The following is a 26,328-nucleotide window of genomic DNA, read 5'->3' as shown; positions in this document are numbered from 1 at the left end:
GCTGGACACATGAAAAGGCTAATTGGTGTGGATCAGTGCTATTATTCAAAGTCAAACTCATCAAAAGTTTCACTATGTGAGCCAGTTGACACCAACAATACCAATCTCTCAATTTCTAGGGAAAATGAAAACATGGGTCATAACAAGGCCATCATGATATTCATTGACTTTCTTGTAGTAAGAGTTGCATAAAGAAAATATTATGATAGATTGAACTAATATCCTGTGATTATGCTATCTTTGTACTGTACTTGAGCAAAATTAACTAGTTTCAAACTTCTCATGAATAGTAGTTATAATTTTTTGTATTATTAAATTTTTGGTATTATTAAATTGTAATTTTATTATATTTTCTTGATATTTATGTAATATTAAACTTTTTGTTACATATTATTATATTAATATTATGTTTAGTTTTTTTTAGAAAATATAGATTTAGATTTAAAATCTAATTAATTTATTTTATAAAAATATGAATTTGGATCCGATTTGAATTTATAAAATTCTAAATTGGTTTTATAAAAAATGTGGATTTGAATTTAAAATCCAATCCAAATATTTGATTTTAAATTTTGTAAAAATCCAATTTAGTTTTATAAAAAAAATATGGATTTGGATTTAAAATCCAATTCAAAAATTTGGATTTGGATTCCATGACCACCATTACATCTAACATTTATTTTGTCTTTTTTTATTTTAATCTTTCCCGTTCTTTATTTTACATTATCTTGTTTATTATGAGTGTACGGGTCGTGTATATATATATATATATTCTTTGTTTTGATTGAATCAAGAAAAAAAAATAAAAGAAATATTTTTTCTTATATCTTTACCTTTCTTTTTTTCTTCTATGTTTTATCTCAGTTTTTTTTTATCAGCAAAGAATAAATAAAATTAAAATGGGACACTTCAGGGGTGTCCCAACCCGTATACAAAAGTCAAGAATTCCATACAACAAAAGCTTTTGATTCTTGATCACCATAGAGCACCTATTAGACTCACACAACCATTGATGCAGTAAAACAACTTGCAGGCTACTAGAAACTAGCACATGCCTTAGGTCAATCAGAACCACTAGCAATCAGAAAAGCCCAAAAAGAGTGGTTTCAAAACTGAATGAAGTGAAATAAGCACATCCCCATATCCAATTCCAACATACTAAACAACAGAGTGTTGCACATGACAGCATATGCACACCGAACTCCTCAGCATCCAACCACCATGCTCAATACAAAGGTTTGACACTCGTTCCTTGCTAGATGCCTTGTTCCGCGCTCCATCGTCCCCTATAACACTTCTTTTATTGCCACAGTACAACACCTTGTAGGTGTTGCTCCTTATTGCATGACCTCTGTTGCAGTCCCATAATACCCTGCCTAAGTCTACTAGAGACTCCCTTATTGTTACGAGACTGGCCCGTACTTCCCACCAGAGAGGGTCACACAACTTTGGGTTAAAGTTGCAGATCATAATTCAGCACAGATTCATCACCTTGCACCATACAGAACCTGTCCAAAGGCCCACTCCTTTTATAGACCACCTCACCCAATTACGAGCTGCTGCGGTGACAGAAATCTTGACTGGTTCTCACAAACTGGGTCAAAGTTGGCCAGAATCCAAGCCATCTTTGTTTTACTGACCTTGGTATCAAGAGCTTCTATGCACCGTGCAACAACATCTATTAGATGTATAAACTACAACGTATTCAACTTCTGCTTCATCTACACAAACCATCTTCTTTGTTCTTCATCCACCCTACTCCCTTGGGTTCACCAAAGATATTGCACCATTCTGTGAGTTTCCTACATGAAATTGGGAGTACTACATCTTCTAACTCGGTGGAGCGAAACTTCTACTGCATCACCTCACACCGACTTCTTTCCTTCACCCTCCACAACATTAGATCACTCCACGCCCACCTGCAGCACCTCCCACCTTCCTCGCCATGGCAAAACGCCTTCCTAACCCACTCACTTGAAGCTTTAAATGCAGATCATTGGATTCAGAATCCAATCCACAAGGGAGTAATTAAAAGAGATTGATTTGTGCTTCATCTATAGCCAAGATTTAATTTGAGCCTTTTGAAACATCTCTTCCGCATCTACTACACCTTGCTTAAACACCACCGCATTCCTTTGATCCCAGATAACATCTCAGTTTTTTATTTATAATACAGAATTTATGAAATATATTTTTAAAAAATATATTTTGAAATAGAATTTTCAGAATAAACTTTTTCCAGATTATGTTTCACAAAACGAATTTTATAGAATTAGGGCGAAACAAATAAAATATTTTGATTATTTCACCTAAATGTAAGGAGAAATTTGACGAGTGCAGAAAAAAAAACCCTAATCCAATTGTCTTATACTATTTTAAATAAAAGGGAAAACAATATATCTAAAGACAAATTTATTAACAACATGAGTAATGAAATACAAAAAGTACTTACTAAATTTTAAAACATGTTTTAGATTGCAATTAAATTAATTATATGAAATTATCAATAATAAATTGAAAACTAAATTACAAAATTCATAAAATATTTTGTATAAATATACTAATTTCAAAATTTGTTAGAAAAAATCTGTTACCATTACAAAATAAGATTTCTCAAATAATTTAAAATATTTTGAAAATTTTATTTATTATAATGAATTTAATTATAGAATATATTTTAAAATAGTTAAATATTAATTATAGACTGTGAATTGAAAATTTTGAAATAGGTCCTGAAAGTATTTTCTGGAAATTTGTAACGATTTTAAAAGGTAGTTAGGTGATTTCACTTCGCTGGAATGGAATGAAAAATGTTGTTGGTTTTTTTCTTCCCCATCTCATAACCTCCTCTAATTGCACACTCATAACTTTTAAAAAATCATTTTACTCTTTCCAAAAATTATTTTTAAATTGAAAATCTTCTAATGCAAACTTCCCATAAAATATATGATAATTTTCAGAACGAGTTTTTTTGGAAAAAGCTTATTTTGAAAATAACTCTCTCTCTTCTTCTTCCTCTAAAAATGCACATTAGAATGGAAGTGCAGCTGGAACTAAAAGTATATGAGATTATCTATTGAGTTGAGTTGGTTCGTGTCACTTAGTAATATAGGTTGTATCTATTGATTTTTTTTATATAAGGGATAACTTGTGAATTGGTAAAAAAATTAAACCAACTTCACAAAAGAAAATTAAAATTTTATTAAAAATAAAAAATATTAAAGTACTTATAATATATAAAGAAAACATTTTTTATCTTGTTTGTTTGCAAACTACATGATATGACAATATTTAATTTGCATATTTAATTTTCAAATTTATTTTTCATAATATAAAAGTTAATTTCGAGTCCATGAGGAGGGTATTTTTGTCTTTTTTCCTATTTTTATGGGAGTGCATGAAGAAAAAGCCGAAATGTTTGATATGACCCGGCCCATTATTGCTCCTTTGCATGGTTTAAATTACAAGAAGTACACAAAGCAGAACCCTTCTAAAACCTGCGGCAAAAACAACCAAACAACCAGCCATGTCGCCCAGCTTCGTCTTCGATCCTCCCAGCGACGAAGAAATTGAACACTCCGAACGAGAAGAGGAAGAAGAAGACCAAGAAGAACCAGAAGAAGCGGAGTCAGGATCAGATTCTGACGAAGAAGAAGAAGAAGGGCGGCACAAAGAACCGCGGGTTTCGAAAAAGAAAACGCAGTCTCCATGGGACTTCGCTAAATACACTGAATCAGTGGCCGAGGAGCACGCTCGCAGGAGCACAACCTCGGTGGACGAGAAAATCTCCAAGGCTCTCCGACAACGTTCCACGCCGCTCGTTGCTGAGCTTGACCACAGCTCCGAGTCCGAACTTGATGAACAAGTAATTATTGGGTTTTCGTTTTTGTGTGCGTGTGTGTGCATTCGTATACCCTTCTCGATTTTTACTATTATACGATAGGAAAAAAATTATCTTCTTTTGTTGGGGAGGATTGTGCAGAAGTGCTTCACTGTTTCAGAAGTTGGTTTGACTTAGGATTGGAAATTAATCATTGGGTTTTCGTTTTTTTAGTAGTGTACCCTTCTGCATATACCATTGGAATTTTTTGTTGTTCAGGAGGATTGTAGAAGTGTTTCTCTGTTTCAGAAGATGGTTTTATTTAGGATTTGAAAGTTTTTTGTATGCTTTAAATGCTGTTTTTGTTGGGTTTTTTCTGGGAAAATTGAAGAAGGGTTCTGTGGGGTTTGTTCAAGTCGCAGGGGTTGAAATATAGTGCTTGTTTAAACTTGCTTATTTGTTTATTGAGTTTGTTTAGGAAGATTGTAGAAACGGTGCTTATTTGTTTCAAGTATAGTGATAGCAAGATGCATTGCAACACACTCCTTCGGACATGGTTTGTTATTGGTTAAAATTTATTGGAAGCTATAAGATATTGAGCGGAGGCTTATTGAAGGAGTGTGAGACTTGTGGAATTTGGTGTTTTCCATATATTTTAGCTAATAATAATACTGTTTTTTAAAACGGGTATTGGAGAGAGTGTTGCTAGCATTTCTCTTGTTTCAGAATTTGCTTTCTTACTAATGATAGGAAATAGTGCTTATTTGTTTCAAATGCTTCTGTTTAGGAAGACTATAGACCGGATGAAGAAGACGAAGAAGAGGGTTATGGTGGTGATAGCAAGTCCTTTTTTGCTCCTTCTGATGGAACCTCTTTCCACGCTGATTCTTTCCTGCAGCTTAATTTGTCTCGTCCTTTGCTACGGGCTTGTGAGGCCCTGGGGTATGCTAAACCAACGCCAATTCAGGTTTTTCTTTTTGACTATGTTGATTTTTATTTTAATTCTCAGCATTAATGGTGGCTTAATTAAATGCTATTTAGGATAGATTACCTTCAATATTTTGCTTAGCTTTATTTTTTGAGTCTTGGTACTACTGGAATTAGTTATGTATGTGACTTCATGCTATTTATGACACTTCGTGCAGACAATTTTACTTTGTTTTTGGGCGTTTTGAATTTTGATGACAGGCAGCATGTATTCCATTGGCATTATCTGGTCGTGATATATGTGGTAGTGCCATTACTGGGTCAGGGAAGGTATTTCTGTTGCTTTTCTTTGGGTGTTTGTAAATTTGTGATACCTTGCTTCAGTTGTTTTGTTGCCTGCGTTTTTGTACAATGGTGTTGCTTATAATGCCCTGTGTTCATATCATGCTTTTGTGTTTCCATGCAGACAGCTGCATTTGCACTGCCTACGCTAGAGAGGTTGTTGTTCCGTCCAAAACGCATGCGTGCAATAAGGGTCCTCATTCTTACTCCAACCAGAGAATTGGCAGTCCAGTAAGTCTTATAACTGTTCTGATTTTTACTTCAGGATTATATTTATTTTGTAAAATTATTCTAAATATATCATTCTAGGAGAGGAATGGCCTATAGATACTAAAATGTACTATGAATGTTCTTTTCTTTTCTTTGACCGAGTATGATGTGGGCCTACTAGTATATCTGATCTGGCTTTGCATGCACGTTCTTCATTATCACTTGTGCTAAAGCTTGAACTGATGTGATCCATTGAGTATATAGATGGTTCAGTTAATGGTTCCATTGGATGGATCTAGTTTTTTGAAATATTTATTGCTTTTTTAATACATTTAAATTAATGCATCAAATTCAGATTAGGCTCCATTTAAATCAATGATTTGTCTTGTCTATGAATATTATTGTATTCATATATTTAATTCTGAAAATTAAGCACATCCAGTGGAAGGCTGTAGTGGTTCATGTTAATTGCTTTCCAAATATACTTATTTATAATTTTTCTTTGACAGAGTTCACAGCATGATAGAGAAGCTTGCTCAGTTTACTGATATAAGGTGTTGCCTGGTTGTTGGGGGTCTCTCAACAAAGGTTTGATCACTATTTCAACTTCCTGACAGCTTAATGTACAAGATTTGCTGGTGGTTCAGAATATAACTATGTGCCTTTTGTGATGCTTTCTGTATACAGTCAGCTGTTTTGGTTTTGTCCTGGAGAATTATTTTCTTTTGCTTTCTGTCTTTTATACAACCTTGTAAATATTGGGTTCTAGAACAGTACATTTTTTGTCTGTTTGACAGTTCATACATAGTAAACAATTCTTGAGTTCCAAGACATGATTTTTCTTTCGTACTAGTAGTAAATTTAAATTTCACATTTTTTAACACTGTATGATATGATATCTATTTGTTGACTGACAATATGAATTGCTTTAAGACAGAATTTTTGTAAAAATGACCTTTTCTCATGACTAATTAGATTAACGAGCCCTTTGTAGAAATATTTCTAACTAATAAACTAGGACAATATGAAGGATTGTATTTGATAAACAAAAAAAACCATTGATTTCTTCATAATCAGTGGTTTGTCTCATTTTTCTACCATATGTTAAATAATGTCACCTAGTTTGATGTTTTTTTTTTTAATTAGTGGATGCAATGTGGCTTTTATTGCTATAAAAATTTTCTACGTTTGTCTAGTTGATTGGGGACAAAGATTGTCTCGTTTGCTATTTATGTTTTAAAAGTGGTATTTTCCCATCCTAGGTGCAAGAGGTTGCTTTGAGAACAATGCCAGACATTGTTGTGGCTACTCCTGGACGCATGATTGACCATTTACGCAATGCTATGTCTGTTGATTTGGATGATCTTGCTGTTCTAATCCTTGATGAGGCAGATCGTCTTTTGGAGCTTGGATTTAGTGCTGAAATTCAAGAACTTGTAAGTTTTAGTGTCCATTTAATGCAAGAGTCATTACAGTTAAATATGCTGTTTTATAATTTATCCTGATTTCAGTTTTTCAAATAAAGTATTAAAAAAGTCTGTTTAATGTTAAACAGGTTCGCGTGTGTCCCAAAAAAAGGCAGACTATGCTGTTTTCAGCAACAATGACTGAGGAGGTTGATGAACTTATTAAACTTTCCCTGTCAAAGCCCTTGCGTCTTTCTGCTGATCCATCTACAAAACGGCCAACAACCTTGACTGAGGAGTAATTTCTTTATATCTCATTATATTTTCTAATCTCACACCATCACTTACCATATACATCTGTTCTGTATGCTTTGATAGTCAGCTGTATGTCATATTATAGTGATAAATAAGAAGTTATTGTTGAAGAAAAATCAATAAGTAATACTTCTTGAATATTCTTTTGTTGTAAGCAAATCTTTTAATGGAATGGACATTGAGTGGTTTTTTTTAATTTTAAAAGCAAATGAAGAAGAGCAAATTTCATGCTTGTTTATAGTAATTTTATCCATTGAAGTTACTTGTACGAAACTATTATGTTAACTTATGGGGTTTGCAAGGTTTTGGCATTAATTAAAATCTTGAGCTTTGTTAACTATTTTATTTTTCCTTTTCCAGAGTTGTTAGATTACGAAGAATGCGTGAAGTAAACCAGGAAGCTGTTCTTCTTGCAATGTGCTCAAAAACTTTTACCTCCAAAGTCATCATCTTCAGGTTTCATTTATCATTTCCTTATGCTTATGCACGTAGGCTGTGATTCTATATCATGAACTGTTTATGAATTCTCTTATATGGCTATTCAATGAAACTGATTGGCAACAAGTAGGAGGTTGATTTAACTGCGACTCCTGTGGTTATTTTATTATGCCTCTATTCTAGCAGTTGGCCTTCATTTGTACTGCTTTATGAGTATTATTTCCTTTCTGCAGTGGAACAAAGCAAGCAGCACATAGATTAAAGATTATATTTGGATTAGCTGGCTTAAAAGCTGCCGAGCTTCATGGAAATCTTACTCAAGCCCAGCGTCTGGAAGTATGTTGTAAATAATTGATGTGTATTTTTTTGTACTTTTGCTCTTTATTTGGTTTTGTAGTTATCTTGCTATCACATTTTTGGGATACTAAACTTGATGATGTTCATTTGGACTTCATTTGTTTTTGTTCCTGTTGGAACGAGTTGTGGTTGTGACAAGATTTACTCACTTCTGATTATCTATTTAGGCTTTGGAACAGTTTAGGAAGCAGCAAGTGGAATTTCTGGTTGCAACTGATGTGGCTGCCCGTGTACGAGTCTATTCTCTATGTTTTTTTTTCTTCTTTACTCACTTTGAATATTGTATTATTAATTGTATTCTTATATCAAACACCCCCTTTTTATCTCTTATCCTGAAAGACAGGATAGGGATAGTAAAACTGTAGCTTATTAGCATTTTCTTTTTGCATTTTTTGAATTTGGATGTAGATCTGACACTGTTGCCTATGCTTTTATTTCCAGGGCCTTGACATTATTGGTGTTCAAACAGTTATCAACTTTTCATGTCCACGTGATCTTACTAGGTATAATCTATGATCCATATTTTTGTTAACTGGTAACTTTGATTGACATGTTGCTGCTTTGCTGTATATATATGAACTTTTTTTGTTGATCTCACCTTGAACATTATCTCATTCTCTCTTTGGTTATCCTGATAACTTCAATAATTCTTTTCTCCCCAAAGCTATGTTCATCGAGTGGGTCGTACTGCAAGAGCTGGAAGAGAAGGATATGCTGTCACTTTTGTGTCTGACAATGATCGATCACTTTTAAAAGCCATTGTGAGTATTGTTTGAAGAATTGCTCCATTTTATTCATATTTCTTTGCACAGTTTCCCTTATTTTTAAAATGAAAAATGTTGCCTGAGCTGATCTGGATTTTGGGTCCCGTCCCCTTTAGTCATTTACGTATATTCTGCCAATGTATGTTAATTATTTTTCCCAATTATTCAAGTTTGACATTTCATCAGAAAGTTTCTACATCAAACATTTTAATTACATCCTCTACAGAGAAGTATGCCATTCATTATGTGTATACTGATTTTAGTTTTTAATTGGTCTGGATTATACATATCTTTACTATTAATCACTTCAGTAAAATTTGCCTGAAGAAAACCCAGATACTTTTATTGTTTTTCTGTCAAGATGGAAAAGGAAAAAAATCTTGTCATGCTTTAAATGAGCCATTTATAATCATTCCTGTACCTGTTGATTTTCATTTAATTAGGCCAAGAGGGCGGGTTCAAAGTTGAAAAGCCGCACTGTTGCTGAGCAGTCTATACTTAAGTGGTCTCATATTATTGACCAAATGGAGGATCAAATTTATGAAGTACTTCAAGAAGAGAGGTTTTGATTGTACTATTTAATCGTTAAAGCTTCATTCTTTATCTTTCACTTCCATTTTACTAGCATTTTACTCTATTTATATTTATATTTCTATTTCTTTTTATTCAGTGAAGAAAGAGTCCTAAGGAAAGCTGAAATGGAGGCCACAAAGGTATTGATCAGTTATCTTGCTTTACTTGCCATCAATATTGACAAGCCTTATAACTAAAAAAGTAATCATGTCCAGTTTTTGTGTCTCATCAACTTGTAATATATTGTTTCGAGAGTATCATCACTTAATTTTCTTAATGTGATTATATTATATTCCCTGTCTTGGGAACAATTGTCTTCGTTTTCTCATTATTAGCATTTCCCCTTTACTAAAAGTATGCACTTATATGACACTGGTAGGCCGAAAACATGATTGAACATAAGGAAGAGATCTTTTCCCGTCCCAAAAGAACATGGTTTGTCACAGAGAAGGAGAAAAAGCTTGCTGCAAAAGCAGCTAAGGTAGAATATCTTCTATCTTTCTGAAATAGTCTCTCAAGTTACTGGCATTATTTCCTATTTGACAGTGGACTGAGTGAGCGTTATACTTCAGAATAATAAAAGCAATCTTGCTAGGAATAGATTGTCTTTTGATTATAGCTTATTTTGAGGAAGTAATCTCACTCTGCATTTTCAGCTTCTTAAGGAAAGCTTTTGGAAAATGGTTGTTATTTCTTCTTATAATAGCTAAATTAAAAATGCAATTAGTCTCGGTATTAAGTAATAATTACAATGATTCAATCCTAATTACACAAATATACAAATCTTGATTAGTTCCTAAAGATTGCTCCGAATTGATTCTACCATATATACCTATGTTTCAGTGAATATCCAACAAGATATTCTAATGATTATTCTTGAGAAGAAAGAAACCAGAAAGAGACATAATGAGTTCCGGGTGTAGTGTACACACATGAAACAATAATAAGGAATAAAATCAATAGTTAATAATGAGAAACATTTACCAAGATATTTTCCTGTTTGATAGTCAAATCATATCATATTTTCCTATTTAATGTAATCAAGTCATACCTTAACAATTATAATGCACGCGAATAATGGTGACTATTTCATTTAGCTGTGAAGGTTTAGATGCCAGTCAAACTAAAGATTGAATGACAAGTTTTTCTTTATTTAAATTTCTCTTTCTTGGGTGAAATATTACCAATTGTTGATAAGAAATACATTGATTATGATCAGGCGTCCTCCCTAGAAAAGAACAAGAGTTCTGGGAAAGAGGTAATTAGTGCCGAACAAGCTGAAGACCTCAGAATGAAGGAAAAGAGGAAACGAGAGCGAGAGGTAACAGAGTTCTCTAATTTCCCATGCATGCAATTTTGTTTGTTTATATAATATAAAATGTAAGTAGGCTTGCATGTATATGCAATGCTATGTATTTACTTGATGAATATGTCTTGGTGTAGAAACATTTGCCTAGAAAGAAGCGCAGAAAGTTGGAAGCAGCTAGAGAGATGTTGGAGGATGAGGAGCAGGATGGTAACCAAGTAGAGGTATGTAATCCTTCTCCTCCCTAGTAAGGTTCTTCATGCAGTGAAGGCTGAAATATACTCTTTGTTGTTCATCTTGTTGCACTTTAAATAAATCCATATATGATTGCAGGCCAAGGGGACAAATAAAAAAGAAAAGGGTGGAATGTCACTTGTTGATCTTGCTTACCGACGGGCAAAAGCAGTGAAGGCTGTCAAGAAGGCAGCAGATTCTGGCAAGATTATGAAGAAGAGTCAAAAGAAATCTAGTAATGTTCCGAGAAAAACTCCTTCAAGGACAGAAGAGATGAGGGATCTATTCCAGACTGAAATGAAGGATAAAAAGCCAAAAAGAAAAGGTGTTGGAGGAGGAAAGAAGTCCAAGAGTTCATTCAAAAGCAAGTCAAGGTATTAATTATAAATAGTCTCATTTCTGAAACCAGAAACTCTGCTTTTAAGCATCCATCAAATCATTGATCTCATCTCATCTTGATTCGTCTAGAATTTCTTTTGCTTCTAAAGTGGGATTGTGATTGACCCGAAGTGTGAAAATAATGACATAGGCAATCAAATTTTTTCTCATTTTCATTTTGTTTGGTCCATTGCTTTTGCAGTGATTAGATATTTGTTTGCCCCTCTTATTAGCTTCATGCATGTAAATTTATCTTACACTAGTTTTTTCAGTGCCAATAAATGAGCTCTCAATTCAAATTCCATTTTCAGGTACAAGCGCAAGTAGTATGTGAAGCTAATAACCCTTGTCATAAACTTGTGCATGGAAGGACCATAGAAATCTGCAATGTGTCCTTATTACTGACCAGACATATATTGAAATGCTTATACCATATCTACTCCCATCACTGGAGGTGTGAATTTCAACTGATGCATTTGGGTGGCCATGGTGAGTGGTGACTGGTGTGTAACCAATGTTGTGGGGTTATGGTAGCTGTAACCACTACTACCAATACTGCTTTTTGTTAATGTATCTCTAGCTTTTTGTTCTCACCCCAAATGGACAGCATATTTTTGTGAGATTTTATTTTATTTTTTCATGTTTATTTGTTCTTTTTATAAAATTTATGTTAAATATCATTATGAATTTTGACATCTCAATATTTATTAATTATCTATCACATGAGCATATTAAATTTTTTAAAGAAAAGAATACTAAATATGGAGGACTTCAACAAAATCCATGTAAGGAGAACCAACCTCTCCCACATAAAATCTAAACAAAAAAAAAAGAAAAGAATGCAAAACATGAAGAATTACACCAAAACTCATTTAATAAGAACCAACCTCTCCTAAAATTTGAATATAGAGCTATGTAGCACTGACACAGATATGACACAGATATGGAGACGAAGATATGTATAATTTCTAAAATGTAGAATACGGAAACACGAATCTATATATTATATAATTTTGAATTATATAAATTGAAAATAAATATTTATGTGCAAAAGTATGTTTCAGATTTTTTTGGGATCAAGAAGATATTTTTCATGACTGGTTCAAAAGAATTTGTTCTTATTTTTATAATTGTAATAAAAATATATACAATAAATTTGAGTTTTTAGAAAGTTATTGTATTTATATTTTTTAAAATTGTGTTAGAACTGTGTAGAATTTTCAAAAATTCAACAAATAATTTTTTTAATTGAACACTTCACTAATAAGTATCTTACCTACTCTATTTAAGAAGAAGTGTTCGAGCTTCATAGATATAGAGAGATTATACCTATTTTGGAAAAGCATCCAAATTAATACGAGCAAAATATGATACCAAACAAAATTTAACTTACTACACTCCCAGATTAACAACTTGTATGTATAATGATTTCTTTTTAAAAATATGGGTGATCTTGAATTTCATTTACTCACAAGTCTTCAAACATTTTCACCATTTTTTTCTTAATAGACCAAAAGCAGCTTGACAAAAAGCAAAGAAGAGTCAATCTTTAATCAAAGTCTCTCAAAACCAGCATTCTTAACATTCTCAATAGTAAGGATAACTCTCACAACTTCAACATATAGAGTTATGAATCTCCAAATAAGAAGGAAAAATCTCAAGATACTCCTCTTTACTACCTCTAAAGATCCCTAAACAAACAACAAAATTAGGAGAGCCTTTGTCGCTCCATCAGTATTAACCTTGATCCAATAAATACTACGAAATTTCCAAACCACTTGTATTGGAATATAGATCACAAAAGATCTAGTGTTGATTCCAAAAAATATCAAAACAGAATAATAAAAATATCATTGTGCATCTTTTTATTAAAAATATTATCTGACATTCTGATACATTCTTCTATAGAATTTATGGTAAAGTCAATGCTAATATGCTATTGGAAAAAAGTACACATGGTAAAAGTAAAATATCATCCATAAGGTAAAAGTAATAATGACAAGCCTAATGTGCTTAACCCGAGGGCTCCTACAATTTAAGAAAAGAAATAATGCCTAAGAAGGATTACTGAAATCAGGAAAAACATTTTGAATTCAAGACAGAAAAAGATAGAAGGACGTCCAAAAGACAAATTCCAAATATCTTCCTCATGATTCTCATACAAAAGTACGCATAGAACATATCATAACCCTTCTCTTTTGAATGTCCTTATCTATAGAAAGTTTGTTGTGCAAAATTTTCCAAAGCACTAAAGATTTCATTGGAGGTATAGAACTAGGCCACACCAACTTCCCCATTCATAAGAAGGAGAAGAAGAGGAGAAGAAATCTCTAGACATTTTGAGTGAGGATCACTATCATCCAACATCCAAAAAATATATTAAATTGGAAAGAGTTTTTTTTGTTATCCCTGTAAAGGACAAATACATCATCGACATACAAAACATGAGAAGGGAACACCAGCCCTTTAGGGACAACCGTGGGGAAGAATATGCTTATTAAGAACCATGAGAGAAAAATGCCTAATAAGAACTTCCTCAACTAAGTAGAAGAGAAGAGGATCTCCTTGTATATTACCCCTATCGCAAGAAAAATAACATAGCTAGGCACAATTAAATTTAGAACATGTATATAAAATTCTGTAAATAGCAGTAGGACATAGACACATGCTTTCACCTTTCTTCACTCAAAAGGCTATCTATTCAAACTCATGATAATTTAGAACATATTTTATTTTCTGCAATACATAGCAGGTAACAGATCCAGCAAATTTGTTGGTTCAATTAATATTCAAATGTTTTAAGTACTTGACACGGATGATCTGCAATGAGCAAGACACATGAGCATATCCTTGAAGATCCATACTTTGGAGTTTTCCTCCTGTAATATATAGCTCACACAAACTGGTGACTATCTTGTCAGGTTTCAACCATTCTGACAAATCTTGTCCTGGAAAGCCTTCAAGATGCAATTTTTTCAACTTTGGAGGCAAACTAACCTGCCTCTCACAGTACCTTGGGTCAAACACACCCCATGATATTTTTAGCTTCTCAAGCTCTGAGAACTTTCTCAATCTTTCAAACTCTATATCTTGGATCATAGCCCCACTTCCTATGTGTATGCTGAGTTGCATTAGTTTTGACAAATGTGCAAGATCTGATATTTTGCAAGGAGTCTTGTCAGGACTACCAATCACAAATCCCTTCAGTACTTCAAGCTTAGACAGCTTCTCAATCCCCTTTGGCATTCTTTCCAACAAGTAACATTGTGACAGATTCAAATGTTTGAGGTTTCTCATCGATGCAATATCGTCTGGTAATGTTTCTAGATTGTGACAGGCCTTGAGATCGAGAGTCTCTAGTCTCTGAAGTTGAAAAATGGAATCTGGCAATGCAGATATTCTAGATATTCCACGAAGGCTAAGATATGCCAAATCCTTTTGATCCCTTAACTCCTTCAAGAATTCTTCGTTGTTCACTTCAATATGATGTTTTGGTGAAGCGTGCAGCCAACGACCAAGTTGAAGCACCTTCAAATGCTTCATTTTGGCCATTGATTGGGGTCCAAAGTTAAGATAACTTGCACCAACATTAAAAATACCTGTCAAATGGTTCCATTTAAAACCAAACTCATCACTTAGTTCAACTCTTTGTTTGTCAAGTGCTAAACATCCAGGTAGAGTATCACTGTAATGAGATGAGGTTACTATTTGTGAGTACATTCCAAAAGACTTCTCTTCATCATTTCCTAATAATGACCCACTTGACTTATGATAATGGACCAGAGGATTAATTTTAAATTTATTCACAAAGCCATACTTATGTGGTACAATTAGTTTAAGATCCGTAAGCTTTTCAAACACAAACTCACCAATTTCCTTTGCTGTTTTCATTACTTCAACCCACCAAAGAATTATATTCCTTTTCTTCATAACGGAATTCTCTGGGAAATGTAGGAGAGACAGCAAACATTTCTTTTCTAGAGGATTTAAGCTTTTATAATTTTTCTCAATCACTCCCAACTCCTCAGGTTGTGGGGTCAAAGGGAGTGATGTGCTCACTTCTTCTTTTTCACCAAGCTTCAATTCTTGAACTGTTATTCCTCGTGATTCAGGAGCATTATTTGCCCTTTGGATTTGATCAAGTGGCAGCAACTTTTTAGTTGATTCCCTTATTTTTTTACAAATGTTATCCTCCTCTTTCACCAACTTAGGTATGTTGTTGCGAAGATAGCCATCCACCATGGTTAAAGTGTCAAGTAGTTCTTGTTCATTTTTCTTCACCATGGAAAACAAATTCTTTATCTGGATCAACTCATTTTTCAAAACCTTCAAATTTGCTTCTTTGTCTGTAGTCACCAAACGTTTCAACAATGTAGGCACTGCTTTCATGGGATTTGTTCGAATAGACATTTTTTTTCTGCAATAAGTTTGAGGGACAGAGTTGTGGGAGATTGTGACTTTATACAAAAGAAAACAATGAAACAAACAATATAACAATATATTTTTTGTTATAAGATTGAGGAAGATAAGATTGAGGAACAGGATGGTGTGAGGGTTCGATACTTTGAATAGATTAAAGAAACAATATAGTTTTGCAACAAGATTGAGGTATCAAGTCTGACTTCTTGAAAAACTGATGAAAGAAACAAAATACTTTTAAAATACTGAGATTTTGAGACAGGGTGGAATGAGGTTTGAGACTTGGATGTAAATATTTTTTCCAAGTCATTCCTTTTAGTTACCTTTGCCATAAAGCTATATCAATAGACAATAAGAAGCAAATCCCCAAACATGATTGACCTCATTTCTTTTCCTCCTATCCTTTCTTTCAAGCAAGGAACTAGTCTTGCAGACTATAAGAAGAGAATCCATTGACAAGTTTGAAAGGTTTATCCTTGCCTTCAAGCAAAGAACTATTCTTGCAGACCGATGAGAGAACTCATCAGTTTGACATCACTACCTTTTCCCAATGAAAATTAATTACCTTACCTATTTCTTGGTGATGAAGAAAAGGAACATTGACCTTTGTTCCAACAGTATCAAGTTTCTGTCATAAATGAAAAGCCCCAAACCTTAAATTCAGGGCATATTAGTCTAAATCTCCAATCTACACACAATAAACCAGAATTAAAGTTTGAAATAGTCAATGCCAGACTTTAGAGAAGTGCAATGAAAGACACTTCCTTAGGCCATAGACCTTCTGGATCAACCAGATAAGTATGTTGTACAGGGTGACACATATCATATTCGTCAGATACGTGGTAAGATAGGTCACAGTGCTCTCCACTGCTGGCATAGATATGAACCGAATAATTGCAACATTGTCTCTGCAAATCAGTCTCAGTATCTGTTGGAAATCCCACATCGACTAGAGATTAGGACATTTCATTGTATATAAGTGGATGCAAACCTCAACACATGAGCTGTTTTTATGAGGTTGAGTTAGGCTTAAAGCCCACTTCTTAACAGTATCTTCCAAAAATTTCACCATCGTTTGAAATCAACTCATAAGTTAGTTTTATGAGGTTGAGTGTAATGGTGCATGTATTAGGAGTGGGTGACCATAATTACAAAAGACACACCCAATTAATATTAGAATCCTTCTATAATCTGGTATCCGTATCCTTTAATACCCGCCACAAGCTGGGGAACAAATATTTTTAAAAGATTGAGGACTTAAAGCTTTGGTATAAATATCAGCCAGTTGCTCTGTGGTGGAAATGGGAAGCAAATGGATGAGACCCTTCTTTAATTTTTCCCGGATCACGTGACAATCTATTTCTATATTTTTTGTACGCTCGTGAAACACTGGATTTGCTGCAATGTATCTTGCTGAGTCATTGTCACAGTATAAAAGAGATATGAGAGAATTTCCAAGATACACACTAAAATCACTGATTGTCTTGAATCACTACATGTGCCCCAATCACTATCACAAAAGACTTTCAGATGAACAGAGGTAGTGAAAGAGAAAAATAGACCAAGACTTGGAGCTCCTTTGATATATCTGAGAATTCTAATCGCTGCATTATTGTGAGCAATTGTAGGCTTAGCAAGAAATTGAGAAAGTTGTTGCACAGAAAATGTTATGTCAGGTCGGGTATTAGTGAGATACATAAGTCTTCCAATCAATCTTCTGTAGGCTTGAATGTCTGTGAAATGAACACTTCCAGTAGAAAAGAATTTCTCATGATTATCAATAGGAGTGGGTGCAGGTTTGCAGGCTAAAAGACCTGCATCTGTTAATAATTCCAATGCATATTTCCTTTGATTTACCATTATTCCTGTCTTACTTTTTGCTACTTCTAGACCAAGAAAATATCTTAAATTTCCAAGATCTTTAATCTTGAATGTCTGATTCAAGGCTGGTTTGATTCGAGCAATCTCTTCTTTATCATTTCCTGTCAATATTATATCCACATATACCAATAATGCTGTAAAAGATCCTTCAGAAGAATTAATGAACAAGGAATGATCATTCATAGATTGAGTATATCCCATAGAAAGCAAAAATGATGAGAGTTTGGCAAACCATTCTCTGCTAGCTTGCTTAAGACCATATAAAGTCGTTTTTAGTTTACAAAATTTTCCTGATGGAATAGAAGTCAATCCTGGAGGAACAACCATGTATACATCTTCTTTCAAATCTCCTTGTAAAAAGGCATTGTTTATGTCTAATTGTTTCAATTCCCAATTATAAATAGAAACTAAAGAAAGAAGCAACCTTATGGTGGTCATCTTTGCTACTGGAGAGAAAGTATCAAGGTAGTCAATGCCTTCTGTTTGTGTATACCCCTTTGCCACTAACCTTGTTTTATACCTTTCAATTGTCCCATCAGCCTTATATTTTATTTTGAATACTCATTTGCAACCTATGGCAGCTTTGTTCTTAGGCAGAAGAGCAGTCTCCCAAGTTTGATTTGACTCTAAAGCAGATATCTCACATTGTATAGCTTTTCTCCAACAGTCATGTTTCACAGCTTCAGAATAAGTGTTTGGCTCAACATGTGAAGAAAGAGACATAACAAAAGATTTGTAAGAAGGTGATAAATTGCTATAAGACAAAACAGAATTCAAAGGATATTTAACTCTTGAAGATGTACTGGAAACGTTAAGATTACAATGATAATCCTTTAAATACTAAGGTGATCTTTTTATTCTTGTGCTCATTCGGACATATGGTTCTGATTCAAAACTTTGTTTTATATCATGATTTTCATTGAGGTTTTGGTCTATATGGGAACAATCTACGTCTGAAACCTCAATTTGTGACTCACAATTATTATCACTGCAATTTTCAACATTATCATAAGGTGTATTTTCACAAGGTGCAAGAATGACTTGTGATGGCTGACTTAAGACAAATTGATCTTCAGCAAACAAAATTTGATCATCAATATCAGGACTGTTAGTTTCATTACTAGTATCTTGAACCCTCTGGTATGGAAAAACATGTTCATAAAAGACAACATCCCTAGACACAAAAATTTCTCTTGATTGAATATTCAACAAAATATATCCTTTTGTCCACCTTGGACAACCAATAAAAACACATTTTGATGCTCTTGGATAAAATTTTCTTCTATTTGTGGACAAAGTGCTAGCATAACATAAAAAAACCAAACACCTTTAATCCTTTAAAATCTGCATCAGTTTTGAAAAGCATTTCATGAGGGGAAGAATAGTTTAAAACAGGTGTGGGAAGCATGTTTATAATACGCGCAGCATGTATCACAGAATATGACCAATAAATAAATTTTGGGTAAATGAGATTGTATCATAAGAGCTCTGATTAGAGCTATGATACCATGTTAAGAAGTGGGTTTTAAGCCTAACTCAACCCCATAAAACTGGCTCTATGAGGTGAGGTTTGCACCCACTTATATACTATGAAAGGCTCATCATTTAATAGTTTATGTGTTTATGTTGCTTGCAATTTGGTTTCTTGAGGATCTCATAAACAATGTCTCGTTTTGCACCGCAGCATTGAAGATAAATATCAGAGTGTAGTAGCTGTTCTTGCTAAAATTACATGAATTTCATCTCTTCTTGAGGAACTTCACATTGCCTCGAACATAATAACAATATATTATGATAACTTGGGTGCAGTTCTTTTTTTTATTAGAGATCAAGTGCAACAATGTTTTACTTGTCTTGTTCATATACTTGCCATTTCTAAACACATTTAACTATATTAGAGATGACCATAGCTCAATACTTATTTTTAATTTAATTGATTTAGTTTTGTATCAATTCAATGTAAAATTGTTGGAACCCTTCCACTCGACACCATCGGATCACTAAGGCCGACTTTCGTTTCTGCTCGACGGGTGGGTCTTGCAGTCAAGCTCCCTTCTCCCTTTGCACTCGAGGGCCAATCTCCGTCTGGTCTGAGGAAACCTTTGCACGCCTCCGTTACCTTTGGGGAGGCCTACGCCCCATAGAAACTATACATCGACTAGAAATAAAAATATTTTATTGGGTGCAAACTTTATTTTCTAAGTTTATTTTACGAATTTAAGTTAGATTTAAAGTTCATTTCTTAATACAAATTTTGTATAATAATAAAATTTAAAGTAATCAAATAGAAATAAGTTAAAACTATAATATATAAATAACGTGTGATTTTTATTTTATATATTGTTTTTGTAAAATTAAGTTAGGTATAAATTTACTTATTAATTTATACTTTTTTTTTTGCAAAAAAAAATACTATTTATTAACGTATTGTCTTATATCTCCATTTGATACTAAGGACTTAAGCTCCTTTTTATTTTAATGTTAAAAGTTACTATTGATTTTAGTTTATGTACACAATCATATTATAACTAATAGAGCATTTTACTTTCTATTAGCTATTAGCAGTCTAAAATATTCTCACATCGCAATTTTTATTTCTTTAACTTAATTATAAAATTAATTTCCAATCATATAAGGGTTGTGACTATAAAAGAAATAGAGCGGGTTCGAGTTTAACCAGTGACTCCATTTTTTAAGTAAAAGTTTATATCTATATTTATTTAGGTATGAAATTTACATGTTTCTTTACGTGACAAATATACTCATACTCATACACTAATGAAAACATCATATTGTCAAGAGGTCATATATTTTCTTTTTCCAATTGTCAATTTCAAGGAAAAAATTGTAATTACATAAATATTAAAATATGATATCAAGAACACTTAAAATTAATAGTAAGAAATTTTCATGTGATGAAAATAAAAACAAATAAACACTACAAGAAAATCATGAAATAGAAACCAATTTTAGAGACTAAAAATAATTAGTTGCTATAGTGACTAAATTACAAAATATTTTAGAGACTAAAAAAATTTTAGTTTCTAAATTAGTTTCTATTATTGTTAAATAGTTTATAAATTAGTATCTAATTAGTTATTAAGGTTTTAACTACCAATTATTTAGAATCTCAATTTGGTAGCAAAAACCTTAGTAGCTAATTACAAAATTGAGCAACACATTAAAAAAAATATTCATAAGAATTTTGTTTTTGTTTATTTTTTATTGATAAAAAAATAAGTATTTTTTTTAAAGAAGTGCTATTGTTAATATAAGATACGGATAATCTATGAGAATAAATTACGTAAATCTCATGAAAAAATAATCATTTCATTAGGTTTTTCAAGATGTTATTTTTTTGAAGTTAATACGTAGTCTTTCTTATCTAAGTGAATTTTCACTGCAAGAAAATCATTAATATTATTGAATAGAAACCAATTTTAGAAACTAAAAACAAAAATAATTAGTCGCTTAGTGATTAAATTTGAAACTAGAGACTAAAATAATTTTTTTGTTTTTAAATTAGTTTCTATTATGGTTAAATAGTTTCTAAATTGGTATCTAGTTAATTATCAAGGTTTTAACTACCAAGTATTTAGATTCTAAATTTGGTAGAAAAATCTCTATAGTTAATTAGATACCAATTTAAAAACTAATTAATAATAATATAAACTTATTTAGAAACCAGCATTTTTTTAGTCTCTAAAATGATTTCTAATTTAGTGACTATAACAATTAATTATTTTTTTCTCTAATTTGTTTCTATTCAATAAATTTTTCTAGTGTTCTCTTTATTTGCGTTGAGAAATTCTCTCCAATATTTGCTAGAAAGGATGAAGATTTGCTTAAAAAACACTTTAAAAATGATGTTCAAAGAAATGGTGTAATTAATAAAAATATTATAATCTTTTAATATGTCTTTATCATAGTGGATCCAAATTAAGTAAGTAACTGTTTTGTTGTCTGATTAGTATGATATGAACTAACAATATTAGCAGACCAAGAGGTTCATATCTGTAATGCCAAAATGATATCTGAACAAAAATGATATCACAATAGTTAGAATATCAACATTTGGATTCAAAAATAACACCGCGGCGCCTACACTGATTATTGTCAAACCAACAACAGTGGATCCGACAAACTCCAATGCAGAGAGACAAAAAAGTTTGTCTTAAAGTTGGATTTAGATATGATTTTGTCTCTTTCTTTGTTTTCTCTTGGGTAAATAAATAACCATTTTGGCTGTAAGCCATTTTGTCCTAATTTTCCCTATAAACCGAAGTTTCATTTTCTCAGATTCTAATCTCCAAAAAGATTAGCTTTTACTTTTTTTCCCCTTCCTTTTTATGTGAGAAAATCTTAGCTGGGTCAGTTTCAAAATTTCAAATTTGAAGCTTGAGGAGTCCTGTTCCTGACTGCATTGTAATGCTTCTGAGCTTGTGAGTAAGGTAGATAATCTTGTTTCCACTCCTATGTGACTTGCATCTATAATGTATGGTTAGGAATGCTCAAACTAACAATTTGATTAAATTTGAGTAATGCTTGGTTTTTAGTTTGTTACATTTTTTAATAATACTGAGCCTTTAGTATTTTCTTCGTGTATACTCTTTAACATTGTCGAATTTAATGGCTTGTTTGTGTTTTTGGAAGTCTTTTGGTGAAGTTGCTACCCTTCTCTGGATTCTGCTTATGTAGCCCATAAGGGTTTGGTGGTTTTTAGCAGATTTGATTCTGCATCATCTTAGCTATTCTTGGTTGGTGGTCCTCTTAGGTTTGTTTCTTTACCTTTTCATCCTTTTTTTATTCATTATTTTTGTTTCCTTTATCCCATGAAGCTTGTTTAGATTAATTTCTCAGTGAACATTTCTGGAAAAGTGAAATGAGTTTCTCTATAAATTAAAATTAACCTTATCCATAAGTTAATTTATAATAGCTCTTTCATATTAGCTTCTCCAAAATCAGAGTTTTAACTTATGCATAAGATAGTATAAACTTATGCAGAAACTTATCTCTTTTTGTTCTTTTTATTTTCCTCTCCTTTAAGTGCTTATAGAGATCTTACTTAAACAGGCCCATAGTCATAAATGCATGAAGAGCAGTGTAGCTGGCATTCTCAAGCTGATATTATAAATTTATAATGTATGGTTGGTGTCTTGCGGTTGAGAGAGGCCACATGATGTATCATGACAACATGCATTCAAATTTGTGTTTTTTTCTCCCAATAAAGCATTCTTTATTTGCTTGCCCTGCTCAGTTCTGCTGTTTATGGAAAATGGATTTTCGTGTTTTGTGATTTGCATCTCAAGCAAACATGCAGCTGTTGATGTGATGAGGATGATGCTTTGTTAGTGTGAACTTAGTTACACGTTATACCCTTTCCAACCCTTCTTGCTTGCTGTAAGATATGATGTATATCTGTACTCATCATTCCATTACTTTCAATTGTGAATTGCTAAACGGTAATCTAGAGGTACATACTTGCTAATTATGATTTTCATGTGCTATTTGCATGTATTGTTGATTCTGATGGAAATATTCATCTTTCAATTGTAAACTGGTAAATGAAAGACTAGGAGTTGTTGATCTGAATGCACCATTACATGTATAACAGATTATCTGGCTATATCCATCAGAGCTTTGAAGATTTGGGTGTTTGATTGGAGCTAAACGAAGCATGGAAGGTACTAAGGGCGATGAAGGATCCATTACAGTAGGAACCACTGGACCAATCAGCTTATTGATGACAAAGGAATTGGATCAGATGTCATGTATTCCACACCAGGATCTATCTTCAACAAGTAAACCTCGAATTTCAGTTTCGAGTTGTAGTACTACACCGAAACGACCACAACCAAGAAAATCATTTGAAGCCAGTAGTAGCAGTAGTAGTAGTAATGTTACAAACCATATAAGCTCTGGGATTGGCCCCAAAACAAAACATAATGGCAAACATACCAATCAAATACCCATGCTTGGTTCCCACACCCTTCCATTGGACGCAAGTCCAGTTATGAAGAAAAAGGAAAAGAAGAAAAAATCTAAAATTGTGGAAGTTGTGGACATCAAGTGTGGTTATGTACCTATCACAAATTCTCTTAAGAAGTTGGGTTTCTCAAAGCTCTCTGAGAGCATTACCTAAAGCTGGAATTGTATGTCAGACTTCAGGTTCTTGTAGCTGAAAGCAGAGGTTACATTTGGCTTACTGTTGTCTATTACATTCACCGTAGAACACATGCTTGGCAAGAGCTTGCTACTTCCTCGCTTTTTCTTTCTAGTTTCTACTCTGGACACAGTTGAGTGTCTGGAATCAGTGCTAACTGAGGAACCCATGTTGATGGTTTTAGATTTGTTCTTCTGTGACCAGCCTTGGGAGTTTAGTTCAAGCTGGCTAAAGTACTCAATTTCTTGCATTAGAAGGGACCCAACTGTGCCTCTGGTGCCTATTTCTACAGGTGGAAATTCAGCCATTTGTTGTGTTGCTTGTGGCAAGGGTGGGCGTATGTATGCTTTGTTTTGTTGGTGTCAAGGAGAAAGCAAAATTGGGATTGAAGAGGAGCGGTTTGTTGTATGTTTGAAGAACTTTTCCACAAGCTGCGGCATTTTCTTTAGTTTCACAAAAGCTCTCCACACCATGTACTATTTATATGAAGTGTGTGGCATCTATTATGTTTATGGTTGTAGAGTTAGTTGGTGACATGACATTGTCATTCGATTCATGTGCATGCAGTAAAACACTCGAGCTTCTAACTACTGCATTATCCTTGTAACTTTATGTTTAATCATGTCTAGCTACATGCCAATAACAAGTTCATTATTTTGAGACCATGGTCAATGAAACTTGGAACAGATGAATTCATGTGAATGAAGAAACTGGGCTATCACTTTCTTTTGACTTTTGAGCAAGCCATCTTTACATTATGGTGTCTTTAAATGGCACAGGAAAATATAAGTCTGGATGGTTTTGTAAATATCTTTCCATTTGAGTGCTTTTCAGGAAGTGATTAAGTGTGGATGATTTTGTTTTGGTTGATTGTATCCATCATATAATCTGGTTTTCGTTTGGGATGTAAAGGGCAGTGGGAGGGATATTTAACATTGTAGACTCAAAAAGACAATGCTTTAGTTATTCTCAGACTAGGATTTACAGTTTCTGATTTCACTGTTTATAATTAAAATATTTGGTAAAATGGAGAGAAGGTAGAAGATTTGTCAGTTCTTAACACTAAAATTTACTCATATTGCAACTTGCAACTGTATTATATCATTGCGCTTCACAAATGGTCTTGATACATTTTAGTTCTCTACATTGTGAAACCTGTGTTTTTGGTTCTTTTTTATTTTCTATATGATTTTATTGTCATCCCCCACTTTACACTACCCAAAAAAAGACTCTGCAGGTTTGAGGAACTAATGCAATCTGTCACTTTTTGTGGACCCTCTGTGCTGCATTTGTTTGTAGTGGAGTCACTCACGGGTGCTCCATTAATTGGTGTTGGACTTCTTGGACATGTATTCCTTTCACAAGATAGAAAACAAAGGTTCTTATCAAAGCTATGTAACACTTTCATTCACTAAAGGACCAATTTCTTACCATTTATACTGTGCATTTTAAGAGGACCACTGCTCATAAACTTCTACTTCGAAGGAGAAATTGTCACTGTCATGCAAAGGAATAGATAGATCAACTTGGAACAAGTTAATGATCCTAGTTGCCTCAATTACTTAAGAGATAACCAACTTTTTGAGTGATTGGGATTAGTTTTTAACCATGGTAAGATAATATGAAGTAGCTATAAGGACAATTCCACTGTTATTTTCAATCATTTGTCACTGTTTTCTTAAAGTGTGATAAACTTTTCTGTTTCTGTTTTGCATGTGAGTGTGACAGATACTTTCATTGGTAAAAGACACTTCACATGTGATTACGTTTTTATGGCATTAGCATCATTTAAAACCCACTGTTCAATGTCCACTTCACATTGCTATCTCTTTAACTCCACTTCAAGATTTCTTTTGATAAGACTTACTTCCAAATAGTTAAGGCCAAGTGATCTTCCGCAAGTTTTTTTAGCTCATGGTAGTTTATTATTAAATTTAATTTATTATACATAACAATCTTAATTTTCTAAAATTGAAAGGTGAATAATTGAATGAACATTTATCATTTTATTTTAAAAGTTAAAACAGATTCATCTTAGAATTTTTCATATTTCAAAACATGGTACTGTTTTTTTATCTTAGCTTTTGTTAAGTGGGTTTTTTCTACTTTAGTGGAAAACTTTGACATAAAGAAATATGTTTGTGGTAGAGATTTGCACACTTTGGAAGTAGAGTGGATAGAGTAATCTTAAAGAAATAAGCTTTTATAACAAGAGACAGTAATCTATAGACAACTTGAACTGGGGTAAGTGGCTGATGATATTTTGAAAAATTTAAGAAACATTCTTTCAAAAATGATTTTTTAATATTACCAACTTAGTGAGTGAATAGATCCAAATAGAGATATTCATTAACATAAATGTTAGGGGCAACGGGAGTTGGATTGATTAAGCATTGTACAACTAGCCATTTTGATATCTGTGATCAATTAATGTGTTAGATTGTTTTATAACATTTAGTTAGATGTCAATGTATGAACCACAGATAACTTTACCTGTTTCTTTTCCTTTTCATCAACACACGGGGAATAAAGGAAGTTCTCTGAAAATTACCAACAGCATAGTTAAGTTCTTTTCCTTTAAATTTATTCATAACAAAACAAATTAAGAACAATACTTCAACTCAGAATTACAGAACAGAAGGAATTATAATATAAAGTAAATTTTTTCATAACAGAATAAATTAAGAACATTATAGGTTTGAGATTTTTTAATTTTTTTTTTCTGTTGTCTAGGAAGAAGTATGCATAAGTGATTGTTCTCCATGGAGTTAATGCAGACAGTGTAATTTTAAAAG

The 26,328-nt window shown here is 32.9% G+C and overlaps 3 protein-coding genes and 1 long non-coding RNA gene across 8 annotated transcripts; 2 read left to right on the top strand and 2 right to left on the bottom strand.

Moving 5' to 3' along the window:
* The first annotated feature begins 3,487 nt into the window (after nt 1-3,487).
* Nucleotides 3,488-11,771, top strand: LOC137831187 (DEA(D/H)-box RNA helicase family protein). Its single transcript, XM_068638763.2, has 19 exons — nt 3,488-3,865; nt 4,608-4,787; nt 5,009-5,077; nt 5,214-5,320; nt 5,809-5,887; nt 6,562-6,735; nt 6,855-7,003; nt 7,381-7,476; nt 7,692-7,794; nt 7,983-8,045; nt 8,257-8,318; nt 8,480-8,576; nt 9,023-9,141; nt 9,250-9,292; nt 9,532-9,633; nt 10,372-10,473; nt 10,596-10,682; nt 10,792-11,066; nt 11,382-11,771. The coding sequence occupies exons 1-19, from the start codon at nt 3,527-3,529 to the stop codon at nt 11,395-11,397; spliced, it is 2,262 nt and encodes a 753-aa protein (XP_068494864.1). The 5' UTR covers nt 3,488-3,526; the 3' UTR covers nt 11,398-11,771.
* Nucleotides 11,772-13,768: 1,997 nt separating this feature from the next.
* LOC137833421 (disease resistance RPP13-like protein 4) lies at nt 13,769-15,777 on the bottom strand. The gene has a single exon (XM_090303726.1). It carries the CDS (start codon nt 15,478-15,480, stop codon nt 13,849-13,851), a length of 1,632 nt encoding a protein of 543 aa, XP_090159852.1. The 5' UTR covers nt 15,481-15,777; the 3' UTR covers nt 13,769-13,848.
* A 5,849-nt stretch (nt 15,778-21,626) lies between these two features.
* On the top strand, nt 21,627-24,265 carry LOC137831188 (uncharacterized). 5 transcript variants are annotated; one of them, XM_090303728.1, is made up of 4 exons: nt 21,627-21,821; nt 22,024-22,144; nt 22,444-22,770; nt 22,985-24,265. In XM_090303728.1, the coding sequence occupies exon 4, from the start codon at nt 23,048-23,050 to the stop codon at nt 23,510-23,512; it is 465 nt and encodes a 154-aa protein (XP_090159854.1). In that variant the 5' UTR covers nt 21,627-21,821; nt 22,024-22,144; nt 22,444-22,770; nt 22,985-23,047; the 3' UTR covers nt 23,513-24,265. The 5 variants fall into 5 exon arrangements, with proteins under 5 accessions (XP_090159854.1, XP_090159855.1, XP_090159856.1 ...); XM_090303727.1 differs by having other exon boundaries at nt 21,628-21,821; nt 22,444-22,843; XM_090303729.1 differs by lacking the exon at nt 22,444-22,770 and having other exon boundaries at nt 23,007-24,265.
* A 380-nt stretch (nt 24,266-24,645) lies between these two features.
* Nucleotides 24,646-26,100, bottom strand: LOC150027270 (uncharacterized). The gene is made up of 3 exons (XR_016521693.1): nt 26,027-26,100; nt 24,965-25,030; nt 24,646-24,888 (listed from the first exon to the last, which is right to left on the bottom strand). It is a non-coding gene; the product is annotated as an uncharacterized LOC150027270 (long non-coding RNA).
* Between the last annotated feature and the right edge of the window lie 228 nt (nt 26,101-26,328).

Source organism: Phaseolus vulgaris, chromosome 6 (genome assembly GCF_051622355.1).
Source record: "Phaseolus vulgaris cultivar YP4 chromosome 6, ASM5162235v1, whole genome shotgun sequence".
Classification (NCBI taxonomy): domain Eukaryota; kingdom Viridiplantae; phylum Streptophyta; class Magnoliopsida; order Fabales; family Fabaceae; genus Phaseolus; species Phaseolus vulgaris.
The sequence above is the reverse complement of the archived record's forward strand: the minus strand, read 5'-3'. Positions and strand labels throughout refer to the sequence as shown.